The following is a 21,615-nucleotide window of genomic DNA, read 5'->3' as shown; positions in this document are numbered from 1 at the left end:
ACTCACTGTGTACTAATAGGTCAGTTTGAAAAATTCCAATTCGGAGTGAATCGCAATACGACCTATGTCATGATTATTAATGAGGTATGTTGCATATTGAGATTCACTTAAGTTGGTGGCAATCACAGAGATGGTTGCCTGCTACGGTCAGCAGGCCACCATATCTGCAATTACCTTTCAATAAAGTTAACTTAAAGGAATTCAAGCTACGACTAAAAAGAAACATTTGCTTTTTTTAAAAATTTGTCTGACAGTCAGGAGTGGTGGCCTACTTCCCCAACAAAGTTTGTTTTCATTCACAAAGGGGAAGTGTTTACAAAGGAAAATATTTCCAACCAGATGCATGAGTTGGTAATTTACAATGTTTAGTGACATGATTTCATTCACAAAACATTGCATAACGCTTCAGATTTTGGAAAGGGTGTATGCAACATCTCTGAATCAGAGTCATACTTCCACCCAATTAATGAGGTAGGTCGCAAATTGCTAAAGTCTATAATAAATGGCTGTCGCGTGGATATTGAAATGACAGGCTCTGCCGACAACCATGTCTGGGATCGGTTTCAAAAGTAAACTTTTTATTAAATGTGATTTTCCTTAATGAAAATGAGGCTGCATTTTAAACAGAAAGTTTACTTTTTTTTCAAAGGTTATTTGAAAGTTGGTAGGCGTGCCTTGGACCACTGACTGCTCTCCAACAAACTTTTTTGTAGCAACCATAAAAAGGAAGGTGTCTCTTCCTTTTTGCAAATAGCTTACCATCCCAACTCAGGAGTTGGTGATTTTTCAATGTTTTGCAACCAGATTTCTTTTGCAAATCATTGTCACATCACATGCCAGTTCAGTATTTGGAAACACCGCCAACATACCCCTTCCAAACACCTTCTCAGTCCCATGTTAGGAGTTGGGAAAACTTTACTAACTTCTAAAATGGGATTTGTAAAATTGAAAATCAATTTTTGCAATTGCAAACTCTTGTAGTCCTTGTAGTTACAAAAATGTACAGTACACCTGGCCCATTGTCACTTCAGGTTGGAAGAAAAATACCCCTAATTTGTATTATTATAACATACGTCACTGAGCTATTAGAAATATCCAAAACAGTTAATAATTCAAACTCACTGTATATTACTCTGTTCATTTGCTCCACTCACACATCAAAATAACTAGTTGGCACCATGTTTAGAAGATGAAAACCCATATAAAGGAAATTCCCAAATGGATTTGAAACAGTTGAAGTAGTGCATACCCCCTTCTCTGTTCAATTGGTTTCCTTCACAGAAAAATATCTGAAGGTGATAGCTAGCAGGATTAGCCCACAGCCCTTTTGGCCTATGTTTAGCCCAAACTGATTAACAACATGACACACCAAGTCAGGCTTCCTTACAGTCCCTTTAAGTCATAGTCCCTAAAATCCTACACATAACAAGAACATGATGAAACTCTCTTCCCAAGCACCCAGCCCACCAATGCTTAATTTCCAACATTACATTTTGTTGCCATCATGAGGTTCACCCGCCATTAATATAGGATGTTTAATGAAATCTCATTCAGAACGGTAGTTGCAGTGATAATTTTTAGAATCTGTTTTCTTCTTAGCAGCAGTCCAACGCACAGTTTTTTACACTTTTGAATATGCCATAGAATGGACAGATATTATGATAACATTATTTTCTTACCCATCCTTTGCCAATTTTGTTTTACTGAAACTACTGTTACAGTACCATCGACATCCATAACATTATGTCCAATGTTATTTTGTGTGGCAAAAAACGTTTACCAAAATATTTTTTCTAACTAGACAACACAGTTGCATATGATAGGTTAATCACCTGCCAGTAAACTTTGAAAATATTTTAAGACATATTTTAAAATCTGTAATAATATGTCTTTAATAATCCAATAATGAACAAGTAATGATAATAATAATAATAAACACAAACATAAAAGATATCATACATTAAAAACAGTAGCAAATCCATTAAAAACATACTTCATCATACATTGAATTATACAAAGGTCCCTGTCAATTCAATTCAATTCAAAAAGCGTTATTCAACACAGTTGTCATGAAAGCACAAGGAACAGGATCAAGACTGATTTGCATATGGCTGGGTCCAAACTGGAGTGGTATGGTGAGCAAAAGAATGATGGATTTAACCCTGATCTTTGTGACTGGGGGTGAATGTTTACATTGTCCAGCATTCCGTCCATTAATTGTTACTTCTGCATATGTCACCATAAGTGGGAAGGATATGCCCAGACGTGGGTCCCGTGCTCACTACACCACTGGATTCAAGCTAACCTGGCTGATGAAGGGTGATGCCCTGAAACCGGTCCCAGGATGCTTGTTTCCGGTCCAGGGAGGACCTGGTTTGGCAGTTCGGGTTGGACTGTTCCCACAAGGAGCAGGGTCAAGACTGATCTGCATATGGCTGGGTCCAAACTGGGGTGGTGTGGTGAGCAAAAGAATGATGGATTTAACCCAGATCTTTGTGACTGAGGGTGAATATCTGCATTGTCCAGCATTCCGTCTATCAATTGTTTCTTTTGCATGTGTCACTGTAAGTGGGGAAGGGTATTACCAGATGTGGGTCCCATGTTCACTACACCACTGGATTCAAGCTAGCCTGGCTGATGAAGGGTGATGCCCTGAAACCGGTCCCAGGATGCTTGTTTCTGGTCCAGGGAGGACCTGGCTTGGCAGTTTCGGGCTGGAATGTTCCTACAATGAACAGGGTCAAGATTGATTTGCATATGGCTGGGTCCAACCTGGGGTGGTGTAGTGAGCAAAAGAATGATGGATTTAACCCAGATCTTTGTGACTGGGGGTGAATGTTTGCAATGTCCAGCACTCCGTCCATCAATTGTTTCTTTTGCATATGTCACTCTAAGTGGGAAGGGTATGCCCAGACGTGGGTCCCGTGCTCACTACACCACTGGATTCAAGCTAGTCTGGCTGATGAAGGGTGATGACCTGAAACCGGTCCCAGGATGCTTGTTTCCGGTCCAGGGAGGACCTGGCTTGGTAGTTCAGGTTGGACTGTTCCCACAAGGAACAGGGTCAAGACTGATTTGCATATGGCTGGGTCCAAACTGAGGTGGTGTGGTGAGCAAAAGAATGATGGATTTAACCCAGATCTTTGTGACTGGGGGTGAATGTTTGCATTGTTCAGCACTCCGTCCATCAACTGTTATTTTTGCATAAAAGCAAGTACAGCATGGTGTACATAATTTAACTACTAGATAGATATTACAAGTTGATATACATCAATGAGTACAAATATTAAGAACTAACAGTAATCCTTTTAACATAAAAGAGTTTAGTTAAAAGAAACAACAATCTCATCTTTAATACTACCACAGAAACACATGACATATGCTATTTATTAAGCTAGCTTACTTTGCAGTGTAGTAAAATAACACAACAAAAAAGTGGCATAGACCACAAGGGAAAACTAAATAGAATAGTAAGTGACCAATAAAATATCGAGTGGATATAATCAAACATATAATAAAACTCCAAACATGAGTGAATGGAGATAAAAAGTTAAAAAGCTGTTTACACACTGCACAAGCCAATAATAAAAAAGATTCACACAGTAGGATTCAGTTAGTACAGTATGAGGATCTAGTTGGTGTTACAGAGGAGGAAAAGCTTGGTAGCAGAGATGCTTGATTATTCTCTATTGATGCAATTTGTTAATCTAATGCACCATGCCTTTTTAAAAATTTGGCTAGTGGAATAGCATAGCGAAATGAGGGATCAGTCCTAAGAATTCTTAAAGCTTTGCTGCTTTGCCTAGTGCCAAAGTCTTTACATATAGGCACAAGCCAGATCTTTTGTGGGATAGCGTAGGCAGAACATATAAAAAGGATATGTAGGTATGTTTCTGTATCTTCAACACAATATTGGCACTTACCAGACCATTTTGAAGTAAATGATTTGAAGGGAAGGGTACCAACTCTAAATTGAAAATAGAGTTTTCTATCAAGGTGCTTGGAGATAGTATCCCAATATAGTTCAAGGTAGGGACGAGGTTTAGCTAGCCAAAACCTCCTAGTCAGCGTAGTACTATCACTTGATCTATTGAAGTTTTGACCCACCATATATCAGTATTTACACTTCAATACAGCCTTTGGTACAGACAGTATGTTACTCGAGTTCTCCCATAAATTGTTCAAGCCCATTGAGGACAGTGCCCCCTTGATATCACTAAGCTGCCTTATTTTATGGTGGTGATCTGCATCTAGGACATCCCTGAGTCCACTAGCAAAGGTGGTTAACTCCGGTGTGACCCAGATGCGACACTGATATAATAAGGTACGAAGCCTTGCTATATCTGCCAGTGAGTACCTTCCCATATCATTTAGCAATGGAAGTGAGAGAGTACTTTTAGGCAGGCTGGATATCCCACAAAGGAACTTGTTTTCAGCAATAGTCAGCTGTGTGAGATTTCCATACCCCCTAATTCTGAGCCATATAGAACTGAACTAATTACCTTGGCATTATATAACTCTAATACAGGACTGACGGGTTTGGTCAGGGACAAGCTAAATTCTTTACTTAAAACACCCGCTAGCTGTCTATGTTTTAATGCAATTTTTTAAATATGGAATTCTCCATCTCATCCTTTTCTCCATGGTGACACCTAGGTACGTAAATGCATCTACTTCCTCTAGTGCCACACCCTCCATGGTAATTTTCCTCCTGTATGATCGATGTTTATTAACAGTCATGAGTTTTGTTTTGTCTGCATTCATTTTGAGTCCTCTGTGTACAGAAATCTTCAAACACGGCCAGTGCACACTGTAATCCACTAGGGGTCTTGGAAATGATAAGGGTGTTGTCCGCAAACATAAGAATTGGGACCTTAGAACCCGCAAGGGTTGGGGCATCAGTAGGTGTTGAGGCTAGAAATTTAGCGGCCTCATTATATTCTCCCTGTAAATCTCATGCGTTACTAATCTATCTTGATCCTAAAATTGCTTTCAAAAGTTCATAGAATTAGAACTGTATAGTTACATAAATGTCCTGTAGCATAAACACAGCCATAACATCGTTCCCATCCATTTAAGCCTTCTTTCATAATAGCATGGGTCACAAATATTCCACCCTATCTCAATCATATCTGGATTTCCGTGATCTTATCATTGCTCTTAAAAAAATGCATTACTACAAACAATGTATGATCATTCTGCAAAAGTTGCAAGTGCCAAGGAGCAACACGAGCCTGCCTACATCACATTTCTTTTAAATAAGGTTTAAGAAACTGTTGTGTGGGATGCATAAAATATTTACATAGAAAAACAAAATGTAAAATATCCTGTAGAGACCTATTGTCTCAGCCACAGGACCCTCTATCCTCGGTTTGTACCACAAAACCAGGAGGAGAGGCAATTAAGTGATGAAACATAAAATCTAAAACGAGTAATTAAAAATCGATCATGGGGACTGGTTAAAATGATAAGATAAGACTCCATTCCCAGCACTGATTTAACTAGAGCGTGTGATCTCACCATAGGCTTATTAAGCTCCTTTCCTTCTTGCTCGGCCCTAGCTGTTTTAAAAAACAAGTCTTTAATTAATTTTGTATCCTCACCCTTCACTGTGTTATAGTTCATAAATATATCTGGTCTGCCGAGGGCTCAGATGATTGTATGATGTATCTTAACCAGGGAATTTACAATGCATGATCCAATGAGAGACAATCCAAAATTACTGCTTGATTAAAAGATGCCTCTTCGTGTGGACCATGCATTCACCCAGCAGAGCAAAGGCTTAACTGCAACTAAGTCAGTGATGTACTTGACCCCCAGTTCCTCATGTACAGTATGTAGGTGTTCCCTGTGGTGCTTTTAAAATCCATTTTACAAATTTATTTTGTGTAATCTGTAATTTATCAGCTGCCTTATAGCCCCATATCTCACTCCCGTACAAGGCCTTGGAGATACAAAATGATTGATATAATTTTAAAATCACCCCCGGTGACCATGTACCTAATCTGTGTGCGTAGTTTGCGATACCTCCCAGGGTTTTATTCATGTCCCTTATCTTTCCGTCCTTCAGGATATTCCAATTTAATTTAACGTCAAACAAAAAAACTAGGCATGAAAAAGTCAGGACTTTGGCTAAGCTAGCAGTGCCTGCCTTATAGGGTTTTGTAGTATTGTTCCTATATTCCCAATAGGCTCTGCGCATTGGAATAACATAAACGATAGTTTAGACGTAGGACTGAGGTCGACTAGGTCTCTATTGAATATGTTAGACTTAATTATGGATGCCAGCTAGCTCAGAGGTCACCAGAAGCTTTCTCGAATTCACAGGAAGGGATTCGTTTCTGACAACCTTATAAACATGACAACTTTGCTCCCCTAGAACAAGGAGTATATCTCCAGAGTCGCGGTAACAATAGATGGCTATTTCACTCAGTCAATCGTGCATGCTTAGTTTCACCAGAAGTGCAGAGAAATAGAGAGACGGGCATTTTCAATAAAAGTGGTTATTTGTTGAGCAGTCTTCTTTCTCATGCAAGAAAAGTGAATTGCTATAATTGCAATACTTGTCATAAGGTAAAGTGCATACAGTAAAGGAGTGTTATGAAACAATACTGTAAAAGCATTTATATGGTTTCTAAGCCATAAGATACTTAAAATGGATAAAATACATACAATGATAAAAGTTGACTATACGTACTCAACTGGTGCTTCTAAGATACGCCTACCCCGGTGTACCTAACCTAAGCCTAGTACATGGTACGGAGTAAAATGAGTTGTAGTTTGAGTTAAGATAGTTTTTGCCAAGAATCTGAATCAAGAATTCTCTAAGGGTCTAATCAGCTCCGTACCTTGGTTATAGAATGAAGGAGGTCTTGTATCTCTCTCTCAGGACTCGATTTTCCAGCAACCCGCAAGGGTGACAGGGAAACACTGGAGCTGGATTTCTCGGTAGGAGAAAATACAGCGTCTCTCTCAGTGCGTCAATGGGAGGGTCGGCTTCCTTCGGCACTCGCTTCAGCAGGGCGTCAGGCAAGTAGATAGCCGGTCTGCTCCAAACCACCGTGTGTCTTGCTTGGGCAGATGTTGGTATATTTATACCTGGAAGGTGCCGAGTTTGACGTAAGGTTGGACATAAGACGTCACTACGAACTCACAGTTCTTTCAGGACTCCAGGAGTTCTAGGACAAATCAATACAGAAGCAGGGGGAATTCCCGGGCTGCTGGAGACTTGGTTTGTTTAAGAACGCGTTGTGCTTTCTAGGAGTCTATGGGAGTAGCCTTGCCGTATTTGGGCTGCATTGGCTATGACTTAATATGGGTATGATTCTTATGCCTTTATAAGGATATGATTTGATATAACCACATTAGGGCATAAATCGGGGATATTTAAATAGGGACCTAGATTCGTCTACAACAGTTTTGTGCTAGTCCCTCGACACCCTATTTCCATCACAAACGACTTAAAAAAATTGGGGGACAAGTCCAACCTATTCATGAAGGAAACAAACCCGTCAATTAGGGCTTGCAATGCACTGGGTGTTCAAGTTCTAGTGAACAAGTAAACAAATCAATTCAAAACAGAAATATAATGTATATGGTTACACACCTATTTCATTTAAAGTAGAATTCTTAGAAATTATAGTATTTGAATGGATGTGTGTTTGGCATGGTATAAGGACACATAAGAGTGTGAGGACATAGGGATTGGTCGTCAATAATGTTAATCGAAAGAAGGGAACATGGAGGATTATAAATATAGATATATAGATATGCATATTGATACAGTTGGATGTGGTGTATGGTTAAAAATTGAAAGTTACTGAACAATCCAAGCTTAAAGTGAATTTATGAGTAGCATGGGTCATAACACCTTAATGTATTTAATTGTTAAACTTAGAACCTCACTTAAAAAACACAAAGTGCAGTTATTATTATGAATAAAAACAAAAAAGCACTGAAATTTGCAAATTATATTTAGCTCCATATTCCATAACACACAAACAGCCATACATGCCACAACGCGCATACCGTGGAACTCTTGGTGGGTCGGTGCTAGGACATATTGAAGGCCAGACACTTTAGGGAATGGCAACCTGCCCTGGGTTGGTTACAGGGCAGGCTGTTGCACAGGCCCTGTGCCTAACTCCTGCTACACACATTTGCTGAAAAAACCCCACAGTAAAAGCTCAGTTAATGTCTTGGCACAAACATACAGAACCTGAAGGAAATAACGGTCCAGATGATTTTTAAATTTGCTCGGGGCAGAACTAATTTCTTGAAAACTACTGAATAGATCCACACCCAACCTGTCAAAGGCACTTCCTTGAACAATGTTCTATTTTTCAAGTTTGGTGTAATTGTTTCTGTGCTGAGGAGCAAAGAGTCCTGCTGGACTTAAAATGGGAAGTGTCACTTTTGGTATCCTCATTTTGTTTGTTCCCTATTGGTGGAATTTACTTTGAAGGGCACAGAGTGGATACATTTTTTTTAATTTTAAAGTTTCTTGGTAGATTCATTGAAAAGTGCCAAAAGTACTAGCGAAACTAAATGCCTTTTCAATGGAAATTCTGACTTAACCATAACTTACATTTCTTACTGTGTAATGTAGACAGATTGATTGATAAGTTACTGTGAAAGATGTTTTGTAAAAATTACTGCTTTCACAGTCAGAACTATTCAACTAGCCTCTTCTAACATAAATTTAAAAAGGCAAATCATTTTAATGTTTTCAGTTCTCAAAAGCTTTGTTAAGTGCCATTGTACGGACAGCTCATTCTCAGCAATCAATCCACAACAGAGCTAATGTCTGGCTTGATCTATTTTCGTTCACATCTTTTAACATGTGTTCTAGTGTGTATATTTATCCGGTATCCCAAAGAAGCTAGTGTCGGTCGCAAGTAGATTTTTTTGTGGGGCGCCAAAGTCCAGGCATTAAATAAAAATGTCTTTAAATTCTTTGTTCATCCTGTCACGTTTGCTGCGCTTCAAAAACAGAGGCCAAATATTAAATTCTCAAGGGGTATGCTCCTAGTCCACTTCTAAGTGTCCATAATCTTTAAAATTCAAATTGCAACTTTCTCCATAGAAGTCAATGGTGATTCTCGGCTGTGTTTAGACAGCGCAGGCGTCCCCCGTGGGTCTCCTGCATCCCTACCTAGGGTGGTTCCTGGTTGCCCCAGCGGTTCTACAGGCCCTAGGCCTTGTCTCTATGTCCCGCGTAGTTCTTATACCACTTTCTTAGTATATGGTTTGTGACACCCCTAGGGCTAAACGCATACTGTGCTAATTTACTGTGTGCTAAATAAGTTTACTGTATGTACATTTGCCTCTAGCCTCATAAAGAGACTAAAGGGATGTGTTTAGATTAAATGCATATGTTATATATATATATACCTGGTGTGGTTCTCCTTTCATTTGGTCATTTACAAGATTATAGACTGGTAAAACAAGCTGCTTTACATTCCTCCAAGAATTAGCCTGACGGCTGCTCTCCACAGGTACCACTAGGACAGCTTTCTATATAGGTTGTCTTTAAACCTACCATCAATAAGGATCGTTTGGACTAGTGAAAGGTGCCCACTAGAAAAGTGGACAGCATATGCCAGGCCAACTTCTCACAAAGCACATTTGTTTGTAATTCTGGCGTCACCACAATCAAATCTGCTTTCCGCTGTCGAATTTGAGCAAATGTGAAAGTTGGAAAGGTACACTTTATGTCTGAGGACAGTCTTGAAAAAAGGGATCCACCGTAGATGAAAGGAGATCTACCCTCCACATTTCAAAGGGAAGATAAGTGGCAAAGAAATCTTGGAAGAGTCCCCACTTCAAACAGATTTTACTGAATAGGAAAGGATGCAGGTGCTACTCACTGAACTCTTGAAGATGTCTTGAATACCAGCCTGCTATGGTCTTTATATTGCCCAGAGTGTACTCTGACTCAATTGAGATTTTTCATTGGAGACAAAATTTCCTAATCCCCTTTTCCAACTCTGCATGGGGCTTGAATTGTATTCAACCTAAATGATTGTGGTTTTTGTACTGCCATTAGATTGTCAATCCTCAATGAGCCTATACGAGATGGTAAAGGAACCAGCAATCATCTCTGAAAAATGTATGTTCAGAGAAGACTCTTGATTGGACCATGAGCCTCTAGTAGAGAACGGACCAAACTTGACCCAGTCCGTTAGCGTTGCATCCGATTCTAACAATAGATCTGGCATGGAAGCATAGACAGCCTTTTTTCAGAGACCGTAGAGCAGTGCTTCCTGAATGTTTTAGAACTACGTCCCACATAATTAACTTTATTTTTCTATTTACGACTGCAGTGGTGGATGGCAGGGAATGGGGACGAGGGGCAGGGGTGTGAAGGGGAAACAAAATATAAAAATAAAAAACACTTACCTTCTCACGGATGCTGTCTTGCGCCCGTCACTCCTCCGTTGTTGCTTCCCTTTCTGATGAGTCCCTGAAGCAGGAAGCACCCAGGCTCCCCCTAACCCAATCCCAATGCTGCAATGCAGCACTGTGATTGGTCTGGGCACCGTGCATTTCCTCCACCCAGGCTGTGCATTACAGCCCAGTGGAGAACATGCAAAGTGTGCATGACTGTTTGGATAGCCCAAGACGGTAGGCCAAACCATCATGCACTCTTATTGTGCACAAACCACTCCTCCTCCCTTTGCTTTGACACCAGCCTGCCCCACCCTAACTCAGCCCAATCGCTAGAGAAAGAAATGATAAAAATGATGTTATTATCATTTTATTTTCCCTGCTCTTAGAGCAGTGGGGCGATGCTCCTACACCCTAGCGGAGGAGCAGGCCCTGCCTGACTGAAAAGTGAGAGGAGTTTGCAAACACCAATCCCATATTAAAAAAATAGGCAGTACTTTTTCAGGAAAATAGCCTGACATTCGACCTCTGTCTTTGAAGGGCAGCAAATGTGACAAGGTAAATACAGAATTTAAAAGACATCTTTATTTATTGCTTAGACTTTCGTGAGCCACCAAAATTTGGATCGTGACTACTAGGGTAATTCTATCTGTTTTGCAAATGTCAAGTTTTGGGCTTTGCACTGCTTAATAATGAAGAGGAGCTGGAAAACTTGGTGAATGGAGAAGGCCAAAATACCTGATATCTGTGAAGCCAAAGATATGAGGGAAATCAGTATTATCTACATCATTGACTTTATCTCACTCAGATATGTTCATATTAGGAACTGTGGTGAATGAAGAATAGACTTTTGTGAGTCTATCAGAATACTTAAAAACTCAGGATTTTTGTTTGTTGAGGAAATGAAATTGGACTTCTCTCAGTTTATTACAAAGCCCAAACTTTGTAATAAATGAGTGGTAATTGAAAGATCTTGGTGAAGAGAGTACTGGTTTTGTGATATGAACATAATGTTGTCTAGGTAAATTATTAGTCTTAACCCTTGAGCTCTCAAAAAACCCAAACTACTGGTATCATTCGATTTGTAAAGCAGTAAGGTGCTGATCCCAGGGCAAAAGGGAAACAACTCATGTAATAAACCTGATTGTCCCATTGAAACTGCAGGTTATTTCTAAAATCTTTGTGAATCATAGCCATCTGAAATGTATCTGAGAGGTCTAAACAATCCATTGAATCTCCCTGTAAAAGAGAATCTCTGATAAGGAGAATAGATTCCGTCCAGAAATGATGGTACACTACAGAGCCTCAGAATTGTTTCAGGTTTATCACAGGTCGCATGTTTGTTCTTTTCTGAACCAGAAAGATATTGCTGAGAAAACCTGAGAGGAAAAGAAAAGTTTGCTGAATCTCATATTTCAGGATTAGAGAATGTACTTCTCAAAAGACCTAATTGAGAGTTGGAGAGTTTCATAAAGGAAATTTTGCAAAGGCTCTGAATGAAGTTATATAATATATAACGTGTCTGTGGCTAAAATCCCATGATCTAAGTTTAGTTATTGTTAGCCTGGAAAACAAGTTGCCAAACACACTCCATTAGCAGGGGGCGCTCTGCATCCCCTGTGTCTAAAGCCTCTGTTCCTTCTTTTGTGAAAACAATTGAGGTCTAAATTTCCTGTTTGAAAAAGCAGAACCTCTGTAGTTGGCATGAGACTTGACACAAAGGCGCCGATTCCGATCCGGGTCGGAAGGGCACCGAACGCAATCCGGATGGAAAAACTGCGAGCCGCATGCGTGTTTTCTGCCCAACTCGTACAGCTGTACGAGCGAGCAAGTACGATGCGAGGTACGTGAAATTCACCGACCGAGTCGTTTCTGGGTCCGTACCGCTCAGTACTTCTCGGCCGCAGCTAACCGAGGCATCCAATGGATGCGATTTATGACCGAGCCAGTACGATGCAGGCGTCTGATAGCCGGTGCGAGCCGGAGTGTCTGGCTCAAAAAACTTCCAGGAAGTTGCCTTTGGGGGTCTGCATCGGACCCTCTGTCACTCGCAGCCCTACGACTCGGACACTGGCATGTCAACACAGGCATGTACGGTGCGGATGGCACCGACACGTACCCACAGTAGGGGGGGCCTTTGTGTGAGACGTACCCATTCAGTCAAGGGGAGCCCATGTACGCATCGTACGACTGGCTCCCATTGACTTTTATGGGAGTCCGACCAAACCAAGTCCGGCAGCATACGACCGCATCGTACTTGCTCGGTCGTACTGCAGGATTCCGGCTCGGTCGGAGAGCTTTCTGACCCGGATCAGAATCGGCCCCAAAGTGACTAATGCTTCAGTCGGTTCTCCCAAAAACACGGTGGCTGAAAACTATCTTGAGCAAAAACTGAGCTTTGTCCAATGATGTAAATGTTGTCACATACTTGCTTTAATATTTAATATGAGTAGCCAGAAAACATTCTTTTTGTCTGAGGACTTCCTCGGTGGCCCCCACCGCTCTTTATATATAGCCAATGATTATGAGGAGGCCTTGCCAACGTGCATAGACAATTGCAGCTTTTGTGTTTCCTAAAAGTTATATTGCCCTTTGAGTCCAATTTGACAATTCATCAGAATATATTGAATTACCTTCTAATCGTGCCTCTTCAGCGATGTCCAAAATCCTTGGTAGAGGGCCTGTTACTTTTAACAGCTTATCTTGATGCACTGGGCCAGGGACAGACTAATTTGCATATAGCCAGGTTCTGAGCTGGGATGGGGCAGTGAGATAAATAACGGTGATGGATCAAGCCCTGATCTTTGGACTGGGTAAGAGTGGTCTGCTTAATTCAGACACTCTGTTCATCACCACCCCCTTTTCTGAATCGTTTTTGGCCACTATAGGTGTGGCAGGGTATACTCAGACATGAGTCCCTTTCTCACTGCTCCATCAGGATTCAAGCAAGCCGGGCCGAAGAGGCTGAAATGCCAGAAACCGGTCCCCGGTAGCTTGTCTCCTTTCTGGTGAAGAATTGGCTTGGTAGTTTGGTCTGCCCTGTTCCCATGATGCACTGGGCCAGGGACAGACTAATTTGCATATAGCCAGGTTCTGAGCTGGGATGGGGCAGTGAGATAAATAACGGTGATGGATCAAGCCCTGATCTTTGGACTGGGTAAGAGTGGTCTGCTTAATTCAGACACTCTGTTCATCACCACCCCCTTTTCTGAATCGTTTTTGGCCACTATAGGTGTGGCAGGGTATACTCAGACATGAGTCCCTTTCTCACTGCTCCATCAGGATTCAAGCAAGCCGGGCCGAAGAGGCTGAAATGCCAGAAACCGGTCCCCGGTAGCTTGTCTCCTTTCTGGTGAAGAATTGGCTTGGTAGTTTGGTCTGCCCTGTTCCCATGATGCACTGGGCCAGGGACAGACTAATTTGCATATAGCCAGGTTCTGAGCTGGGATGGGGCAGTGAGATAAATAACGGTGATGGATCAAGCCCTGATCTTTGGACTGGGTAAGAGTGGTCTGCTTAATTCAGACACTCTGTTCATCACCACCCCCTTTTCTGAATCGTTTTTGGCCACTATAGGTGTGGCAGGGTATACTCAGACATGAGTCCCTTTCTCACTGCTCCATCAGGATTCAAGCAAGCCGGGCCGAAGAGGCTGAAATGCCAGAAACCGGTCCCCGGTAGCTTGTCTCCTTTCTGGTGAAGAATTGGCTTGGTAGTTTGGTCTGCCCTGTTCCCATGATGCACTGGGCCAGGGACAGACTAATTTGCATATAGCCAGGTTCTGAGCTGGGATGGGGCAGTGAGATAAATAACGGTGATGGATCAAGCCCTGATCTTTGGACTGGGTAAGAGTGGTCTGCTTAATTCAGACACTCTGTTCATCACCACCCCCTTTTCTGAATCGTTTTTGGCCACTATAGGTGTGGCAGGGTATACTCAGACATGAGTCCCTTTCTCACTGCTCCATCAGGATTCAAGCAAGCCGGGCCGAAGAGGCTGAAATGCCAGAAACCGGTCCCCGGTAGCTTGTCTCCTTTCTGGTGAAGAATTGGCTTGGTAGTTTGGTCTGCCCTGTTCCCATGATGCACTGGGCCAGGGACAGACTAATTTGCATATAGCCAGGTTCTGAGCTGGGATGGGGCAGTGAGATAAATAACGGTGATGGATCAAGCCCTGATCTTTGGACTGGGTAAGAGTGGTCTGCTTAATTCAGACACTCTGTTCATCACCACCCCCTTTTCTGAATCGTTTTTGGCCACTATAGGTGTGGCAGGGTATACTCAGACATGAGTCCCTTTCTCACTGCTCCATCAGGATTCAAGCAAGCCGGGCCGAAGAGGCTGAAATGCCAGAAACCGGTCCCCGGTAGCTTGTCTCCTTTCTGGTGAAGAATTGGCTTGGTAGTTTGGTCTGCCCTGTTCCCATGATGCACTGGGCCAGGGACAGACTAATTTGCATATAGCCAGGTTCTGAGCTGGGATGGGGCAGTGAGATAAATAACGGTGATGGATCAAGCCCTGATCTTTGGACTGGGTAAGAGTGGTCTGCTTAATTCAGACACTCTGTTCATCACCACCCCCTTTTCTGAATCGTTTTTGGCCACTATAGGTGTGGCAGGGTATACTCAGACATGAGTCCCTTTCTCACTGCTCCATCAGGATTCAAGCAAGCCCGGCCGAAGAGGCTGAAATGCCAGAAACCGGTCCCCGGTAGCTTGTCTCCTTTCTGGTGAAGAATTGGCTTGGTAGTTTGGTCTGCCCTGTTCCCATGATGCACTGGGCCAGGGACAGACTAATTTGCATATAGCCAGGTTCTGAGCTGGGATGGCAGTGAGATAAATAACGGTGATGGATCAAGCCCTGATCTTTGGACTGGGTAAGAGTGGTCTGCTTAATTCAGACACTCTGTTCATCACCACCCCCTTTTCTGAATCGTTTTTGGCCACTATAGGTGTGGCAGGGTATACCCAGACATGAGTCCCTTTCTCACTGCTCCATCAGGATTCAAGCAAGCCGGGCCGAAGAGGCTGAAATGCCAGAAACCGGTCCCCGGTAGCTTGTCTCCTTTCTGGTGAAGAATTGGCTTGGTAGTTTGGTCTGCCCTGTTCCCATGATGCACTGGGCCAGGGACAGACTAATTTGCATATAGCCAGGTTCTGAGCTGGGATGGGGCAGTGAGATAAATAACGGTGATGGATCAAGCCCTGATCTTTGGACTGGGTAAGAGTGGTCTGCTTAATTCAGACACTCTGTTCATCACCACCCCCTTTTCTGAATCGTTTTTGGCCACTATAGGTGTGGCAGGGTATACTCAGACATGAGTCCCTTTCTCACTGCTCCATCAGGATTCAAGCAAGCCGGGCCGAAGAGGCTGAAATGCCAGAAACCGGTCCCCGGTAGCTTGTCTCCTTTCTGGTGAAGAATTGGCTTGGTAGTTTGGTCTGCCCTGTTCCCATGATGCACTGGGCCAGGGACAGACTAATTTGTATATAGCCAGGTTCTGAGCTGGGATGGGGCAGTGAGATAAATAACGGTGATGGATCAAGCCCTGATCTTTGGACTGGGTAAGAGTGGTCTGCTTAATTCAGACACTCTGTTCATCACCACCCCCTTTTCTGAATCGTTTTTGGCCACTATAGGTGTGGCAGGGTATACTCAGACATGAGTCCCTTTCTCACTGCTCCATCAGGATTCAAGCAAGCCGGGCCGAAGAGGCTGAAATGCCAGAAACCGGTCCCCGGTAGCTTGTCTCCTTTCTGGTGAAGAATTGGCTTGGTAGTTTGGTCTGCCCTGTTCCCATGATGCACTGGGCCAGGGACAGACTAATTTGCATATAGCCAGGTTCTGAGCTGGGATGGGGCAGTGAGATAAATAACGGTGATGGATCAAGCCCTGATCTTTGGACTGGGTAAGAGTGGTCTGCTTAATTCAGACACTCTGTTCATCACCACCCCCTTTTCTGAATCGTTTTTGGCCACTATAGGTGTGGCAGGGTATACTCAGACATGAGTCCCTTTCTCACTGCTCCATCAGGATTCAAGCAAGCCGGGCCGAAGAGGCTGAAATGCCAGAAACCGGTCCCCGGTAGCTTGTCTCCTTTCTGGTGAAGAATTGGCTTGGTAGTTTGGTCTGCCCTGTTCCCATGATGCACTGGGCCAGGGACAGACTAATTTGCATATAGCCAGGTTCTGAGCTGGGATGGGGCAGTGAGATAAATAACGGTGATGGATCAAGCCCTGATCTTTGGACTGGGTAAGAGTGGTCTGCTTAATTCAGACACTCTGTTCATCACCACCCCCTTTTCTGAATCGTTTTTGGCCACTATAGGTGTGGCAGGGTATACTCAGACATGAGTCCCTTTCTCACTGCTCCATCAGGATTCAAGCAAGCCGGGCCGAAGAGGCTGAAATGCCAGAAACCGGTCCCCGGTAGCTTGTCTCCTTTCTGGTGAAGAATTGGCTTGGTAGTTTGGTCTGCCCTGTTCCCATGATGCACTGGGCCAGGGACCGACTAATTTGCATATAGCCAGGTTCTGAGCTGGGATGGGGCAGTGAGATAAATAACAGTGATGGATCAAGCCCTGATCTTTGGACTGGGTAAGAGTGGTCTGCTTAATTCAGACACTCTGTTCATCACCACCCCCTTTTCTGAATCGTTTTTGGCCACTATAGGTGTGGCAGGGTATACTCAGACATGAGTCCCTTTCTCACTGCTCCATCAGGATTCAAGCAAGCCGGGCCGAAGAGGCTGAAATGCCAGAAACCGGTCCCCGGTAGCTTGTCTCCTTTCTGGTGAAGAATTGGCTTGGTAGTTTGGTCTGCCCTGTTCCCATGATGCACTGGGCCAGGGACAGACTAATTTGCATATAGCCAGGTTCTGAGCTGGGATGGGGCAGTGAGATAAATAACGGTGATGGATCAAGCCCTGATCTTTGGACTGGGTAAGAGTGGTCTGCTTAATTTAGACACTCTGTTCATCACCACCCCCTTTTCTGAATCGTTTTTGGCCACTATAGGTGTGGCAGGGTATACCCAGACATGAGTCCCTTTCTCACTGCTCCATCAGGATTCAAGCAAGCCGGGCCGAAGAGGCTGAAATGCCAGAAACCGGTCCCCGGTAGCTTGTCTCCTTTCTGGTGAAGAATTGGCTTGGTAGTTTGGTCTGCCCTGTTCCCATGATGCACTGGGCCAGGGACAGACTAATTTGCATATAGCCAGGTTCTGAGCTGGGATGGGGCAGTGAGATAAATAACGGTGATGGATCAAGCCCTGATCTTTGGACTGGGTAAGAGTGGTCTGCTTAATTCAGACACTCTGTTCATCACCACCCCCTTTTCTGAATCGTTTTTGGCCACTATAGGTGTGGCAGGGTATACTCAGACATGAGTCCCTTTCTCACTGCTCCATCAGGATTCAAGCAAGCCGGGCCGAAGAGGCTGAAATGCCAGAAACCGGTCCCCGGTAGCTTGTCTCCTTTCTGGTGAAGAATTGGCTTGGTAGTTTGGTCTGCCCTGTTCCCATGATGCACTGGGCCAGGGACAGACTAATTTGCATATAGCCAGGTTCTGAGCTGGGATGGGGCAGTGAGATAAATAACGGTGATGGATCAAGCCCTGATCTTTGGACTGGTTAAGAGTGGTCTGCTTAATTCAGACACTCTGTTCATCACCACCCCCTTTTCTGAATCGTTTTTGGCCACTATAGGTGTGGCAGGGTATACTCAGACATGAGTCCCTTTCTCACTGCTCCATCAGGATTCAAGCAAGCCGGGCCGAAGAGGCTGAAATGCCAGAAACCGGTCCCCGGTAGCTTGTCTCCTTTCTGGTGAAGAATTGGCTTGGTAGTTTGGTCTGCCCTGTTCCCATGATGCACTGGGCCAGGGACAGACTAATTTGCATATAGCCAGGTTCTGAGCTGGGATGGGGCAGTGAGATAAATAACGGTGATGGATCAAGCCCTGATCTTTGGACTGGGTAAGAGAGGTCTGCTTAATTCAGACACTCTGTTCATCACCACCCCCTTTTCTGAATCGTTTTTGGCCACTATAGGTGTGGCAGGGTATACTCAGACATGAGTCCCTTTCTCACTGCTCCATCAGGATTCAAGCAAGCCGGGCCGAAGAGGCTGAAATGCCAGAAACCGGTCCCCGGTAGCTTGTCTCCTTTCCGGTGAAGAATTGGCTTGGTAGTTTGGTCTGCCCTGTTCCCATGATGCACTGGGCCAGGGACAGACTAATTTGCATATAGCCAGGTTCTGAGCTGGGATGGGGCAGTGAGATAAATAACGGTGATGGATCAAGCCCTGATCTTTGGACTGGGTAAGAGTGGTCTGCTTAATTCAGACACTCTGTTCATCACCACCCCCTTTTCTGAATCGTTTTTGGCCACTATAGGTGTGGCAGGGTATACTCAGACATGAGTCCCTTTCTCACTGCTCCATCAGGATTCAAGCAAGCCGGGCCGAAGAGGCTGAAATGCCAGAAACCGGTCCCCGGTAGCTTGTCTCCTTTCTGGTGAAGAATTGGCTTGGTAGTTTGGTCTGCCCTGTTCCCATGATGCACTGGGCCAGGGACAGACTAATTTGCATATAGCCAGGTTCTGAGCTGGGATGGGGCAGTGAGATAAATAACGGTGATGGATCAAGCCCTGATCTTTGGACTGGGTAAGAGTGGTCTGCTTAATTCAGACACTCTGTTCATCACCACCCCCTTTTCTGAATCGGCAGCATACGACCGCATCGTACTTGCTCGGTCGTACTGCAGGATTCCGGCTCGGTCAGAGAGCTTTCTGACCCGGATCAGAATCGGCCCCAAAGTGACTAATGCTTCAGTCGGTTCTCCCAAAAACACGGTGGCTGAAAACTATCTTGAGCAAAAACTGAGCTTTGTCCAATGATGTAAATGTTGTCACATACTTGCTTTAATATTTAATATGAGTAGCCAGAAAACATTATTTTTGTCTGAGGACTTCCTCGGTGGCCCCCACCGCTCTTTATATATAGCCAATGATTATGAGGAGGCCTTGCCAACGTGCATAGACAATTGCAGCTTTTGTGTTTCCTAAAAGTTATATTGCCCTTTGAGTCCAATTTGACAATTCATCAGAATATATTGAATTACCTTCTAATCGTGCCTCTTCAGCGATGTCCAAAATCCTTGGTAGAGGGCCTGTTACTTTTAACAGCTTATCTTGGCAATTAGATCAAGCCAAATCAGTCCTTTATTAGAGTCTTTGCCAAATTGAGAAAAAAAACAATAAACTGGTGTAGTTGTGATATTACCCGGAGAGAATGTGCATGATGAATAGCTGTGGGGTTAAACATGGGAGATTTCTGTTTTTTTATGGACTACTAAACCAATCAGAGTCTATTGAAAACAATGTATTCATTTTATTATTATGAACAGTGTCTTGGTTACCAAACCAAAATTATTTAACACATAAAGTACAATTGATGACTGGATATTCTGCAATTAGTCAATTCACCTCACAGTTTAAGGTTTTAAGGGAATATACCTTCAGTCACATACAAAAAGCTTTTGCCAACCACATTCTTAGAAAACCGAAAAAGCTTTTCATTTTGTCTGCTAAGAGACACTCCACCATAATAATAGAAAACTCTTGAATAGATCTCTTGGAGTCCGAAGATGAGAGATTTAGTTAGTTTTGTGCCTGGTGTACACCATATGCGGACAAAAGCAGAAGGTTTTTCAAACATTTGAGGGACTTTTCACATTTTTGGCTATTCTGGAGGCTATACAAGTTTGAGGATTATTCTACATTCATATAGGAGTAAAGAAAAAAAACTTCTAAACATATAAAGTTATATATATTTAATGTATGTAATGGAGCTGGTTCAATATCACTTAAGAGCAGGAACAATCAATGAAGAGGCAGGCCAAAAGGGAGAATCATCAGACAGAATAGTTTGAAAATAAAACTGGAAAGAGTGAACTGTGGAAAGGTGTGAGTGAGGGAAGATGTGGAAAGCAGGGAGGAAAACTCAGAAGGAGGGATAGAAAATTCAAGCGTGGCCCTTCCAGAGGCATGAATGGAAGAGGAGCTATGTGCCAGTTACAGAAATGCACTGGCTGCTGTAGAAAACAGTGTGCAGGTTGAATACCTACTTTAAAGAGAGGATGCAGAAGGAGAAACAAATTCTGGAGGCAAAATGGGGAGCTAGGCTCTTGAGGTAGGTGACCGAATGAAATGGCGTCGCCAATCCAAACAAAGATGTTGGGCACGCAGAGCAGCGGCATTGGGACCACACTGAGAACACAGGAGGAGAGATACCGTACTAGGGCAATATATTATATACCACAATTGGAATATACTATTATAATCAGTCAAACTATGCTCAAGAGAAATTTAAAATATGAAGGAGCATAGAAAGAGAAGCAAGATAAGTGGACTTATTGCTCGTAGCCAATGATAGGATAGGCTCAGTTGGGTGCTGATATTGTTTTCAAGCCTGTTGGGAACTGTAGATTTCTTCCTTTTTAATTCTTGACTGCTATTAAATAAAGCAAGAAAGGATTGGGGGAAAATATGGGCATTTATTCTTGACATAAAATCCAGAGCCACAATTTTCACCAGTAGGACTTTGCAAGTTGTCAGTGCACTGGCTTTGTTGACCTTGGTGAGCCCCATTCTAGAGCGTTGAGCTAAATGTGAGAAGCACAGCAAACTTATCCAATGATATCTAAATTTCAGAAGTACAGCAACAAGATCACAGTCTGTTAATCAATCAGAATCATTAGTTTACAGCTTGACGCAATATGCTTTCTTCCTTTTGCAGCATGTCGGGTTTTGCGATGGTGAATCCCTTACCCCTGAAACACCTTTTGAGTCTGGTCTGTTTGTCTCCTGTAAGATCTATGATCCCAAGGTAAGTTGTGTATGTTGAGACATTTGAGATCAGTAGCCAGGTAAGAATGTATGGTGCTGAATTCTGTCAGTAAAATCAGTTCTTGTTTGCCTTTGCATGGCTTTCGTGCTTCATCAAACTATGCACTTAGTACACTGGATGAAATGAGAATTTGAGAGGGAGGCCTGTCCCTTGCAATCACCATTTCTTAGGGCCCTAATATTAAGGTGGTCATTGTGATGCATCCTTCATGAATCAATACGTTTGTGGTTTGACCCATAATTACAAATACATTGATTTCAGTGTTCTGTAGGGGAATTAAATACAATGAATGAAACGAGGATTTATAGAGTGCAACAGCAAAG

General features: G+C 43.2%; 1 protein-coding gene across 2 annotated transcripts in view; it reads left to right on the top strand.

Annotated features, from left to right (window-relative positions):
- Nucleotides 1–21,615, top strand: part of LOC144791812 (fetuin-B-like) — a 183,331-nt gene that overhangs the window by 17,417 nt on the left and 144,299 nt on the right. For both annotated transcript variants that reach the window (XM_078666593.1, XM_078666594.1), the window contains exon 6: nucleotides 21,182–21,271. In XM_078666593.1, coding sequence (XP_078522719.1) covers nucleotides 21,182–21,271 — 90 coding nt within the window. The remainder of the gene's footprint in view (nucleotides 1–21,181; nucleotides 21,272–21,615) is intronic.

Source organism: Lissotriton helveticus, chromosome 11 (assembly GCF_964261635.1).
Source record: "Lissotriton helveticus chromosome 11, aLisHel1.1, whole genome shotgun sequence".
In the NCBI taxonomy this organism is placed as follows: Eukaryota; Metazoa; Chordata; class Amphibia; order Caudata; family Salamandridae; genus Lissotriton; species Lissotriton helveticus.
The sequence above is the reverse complement of the archived record's forward strand: the minus strand, read 5'-3'. Positions and strand labels throughout refer to the sequence as shown.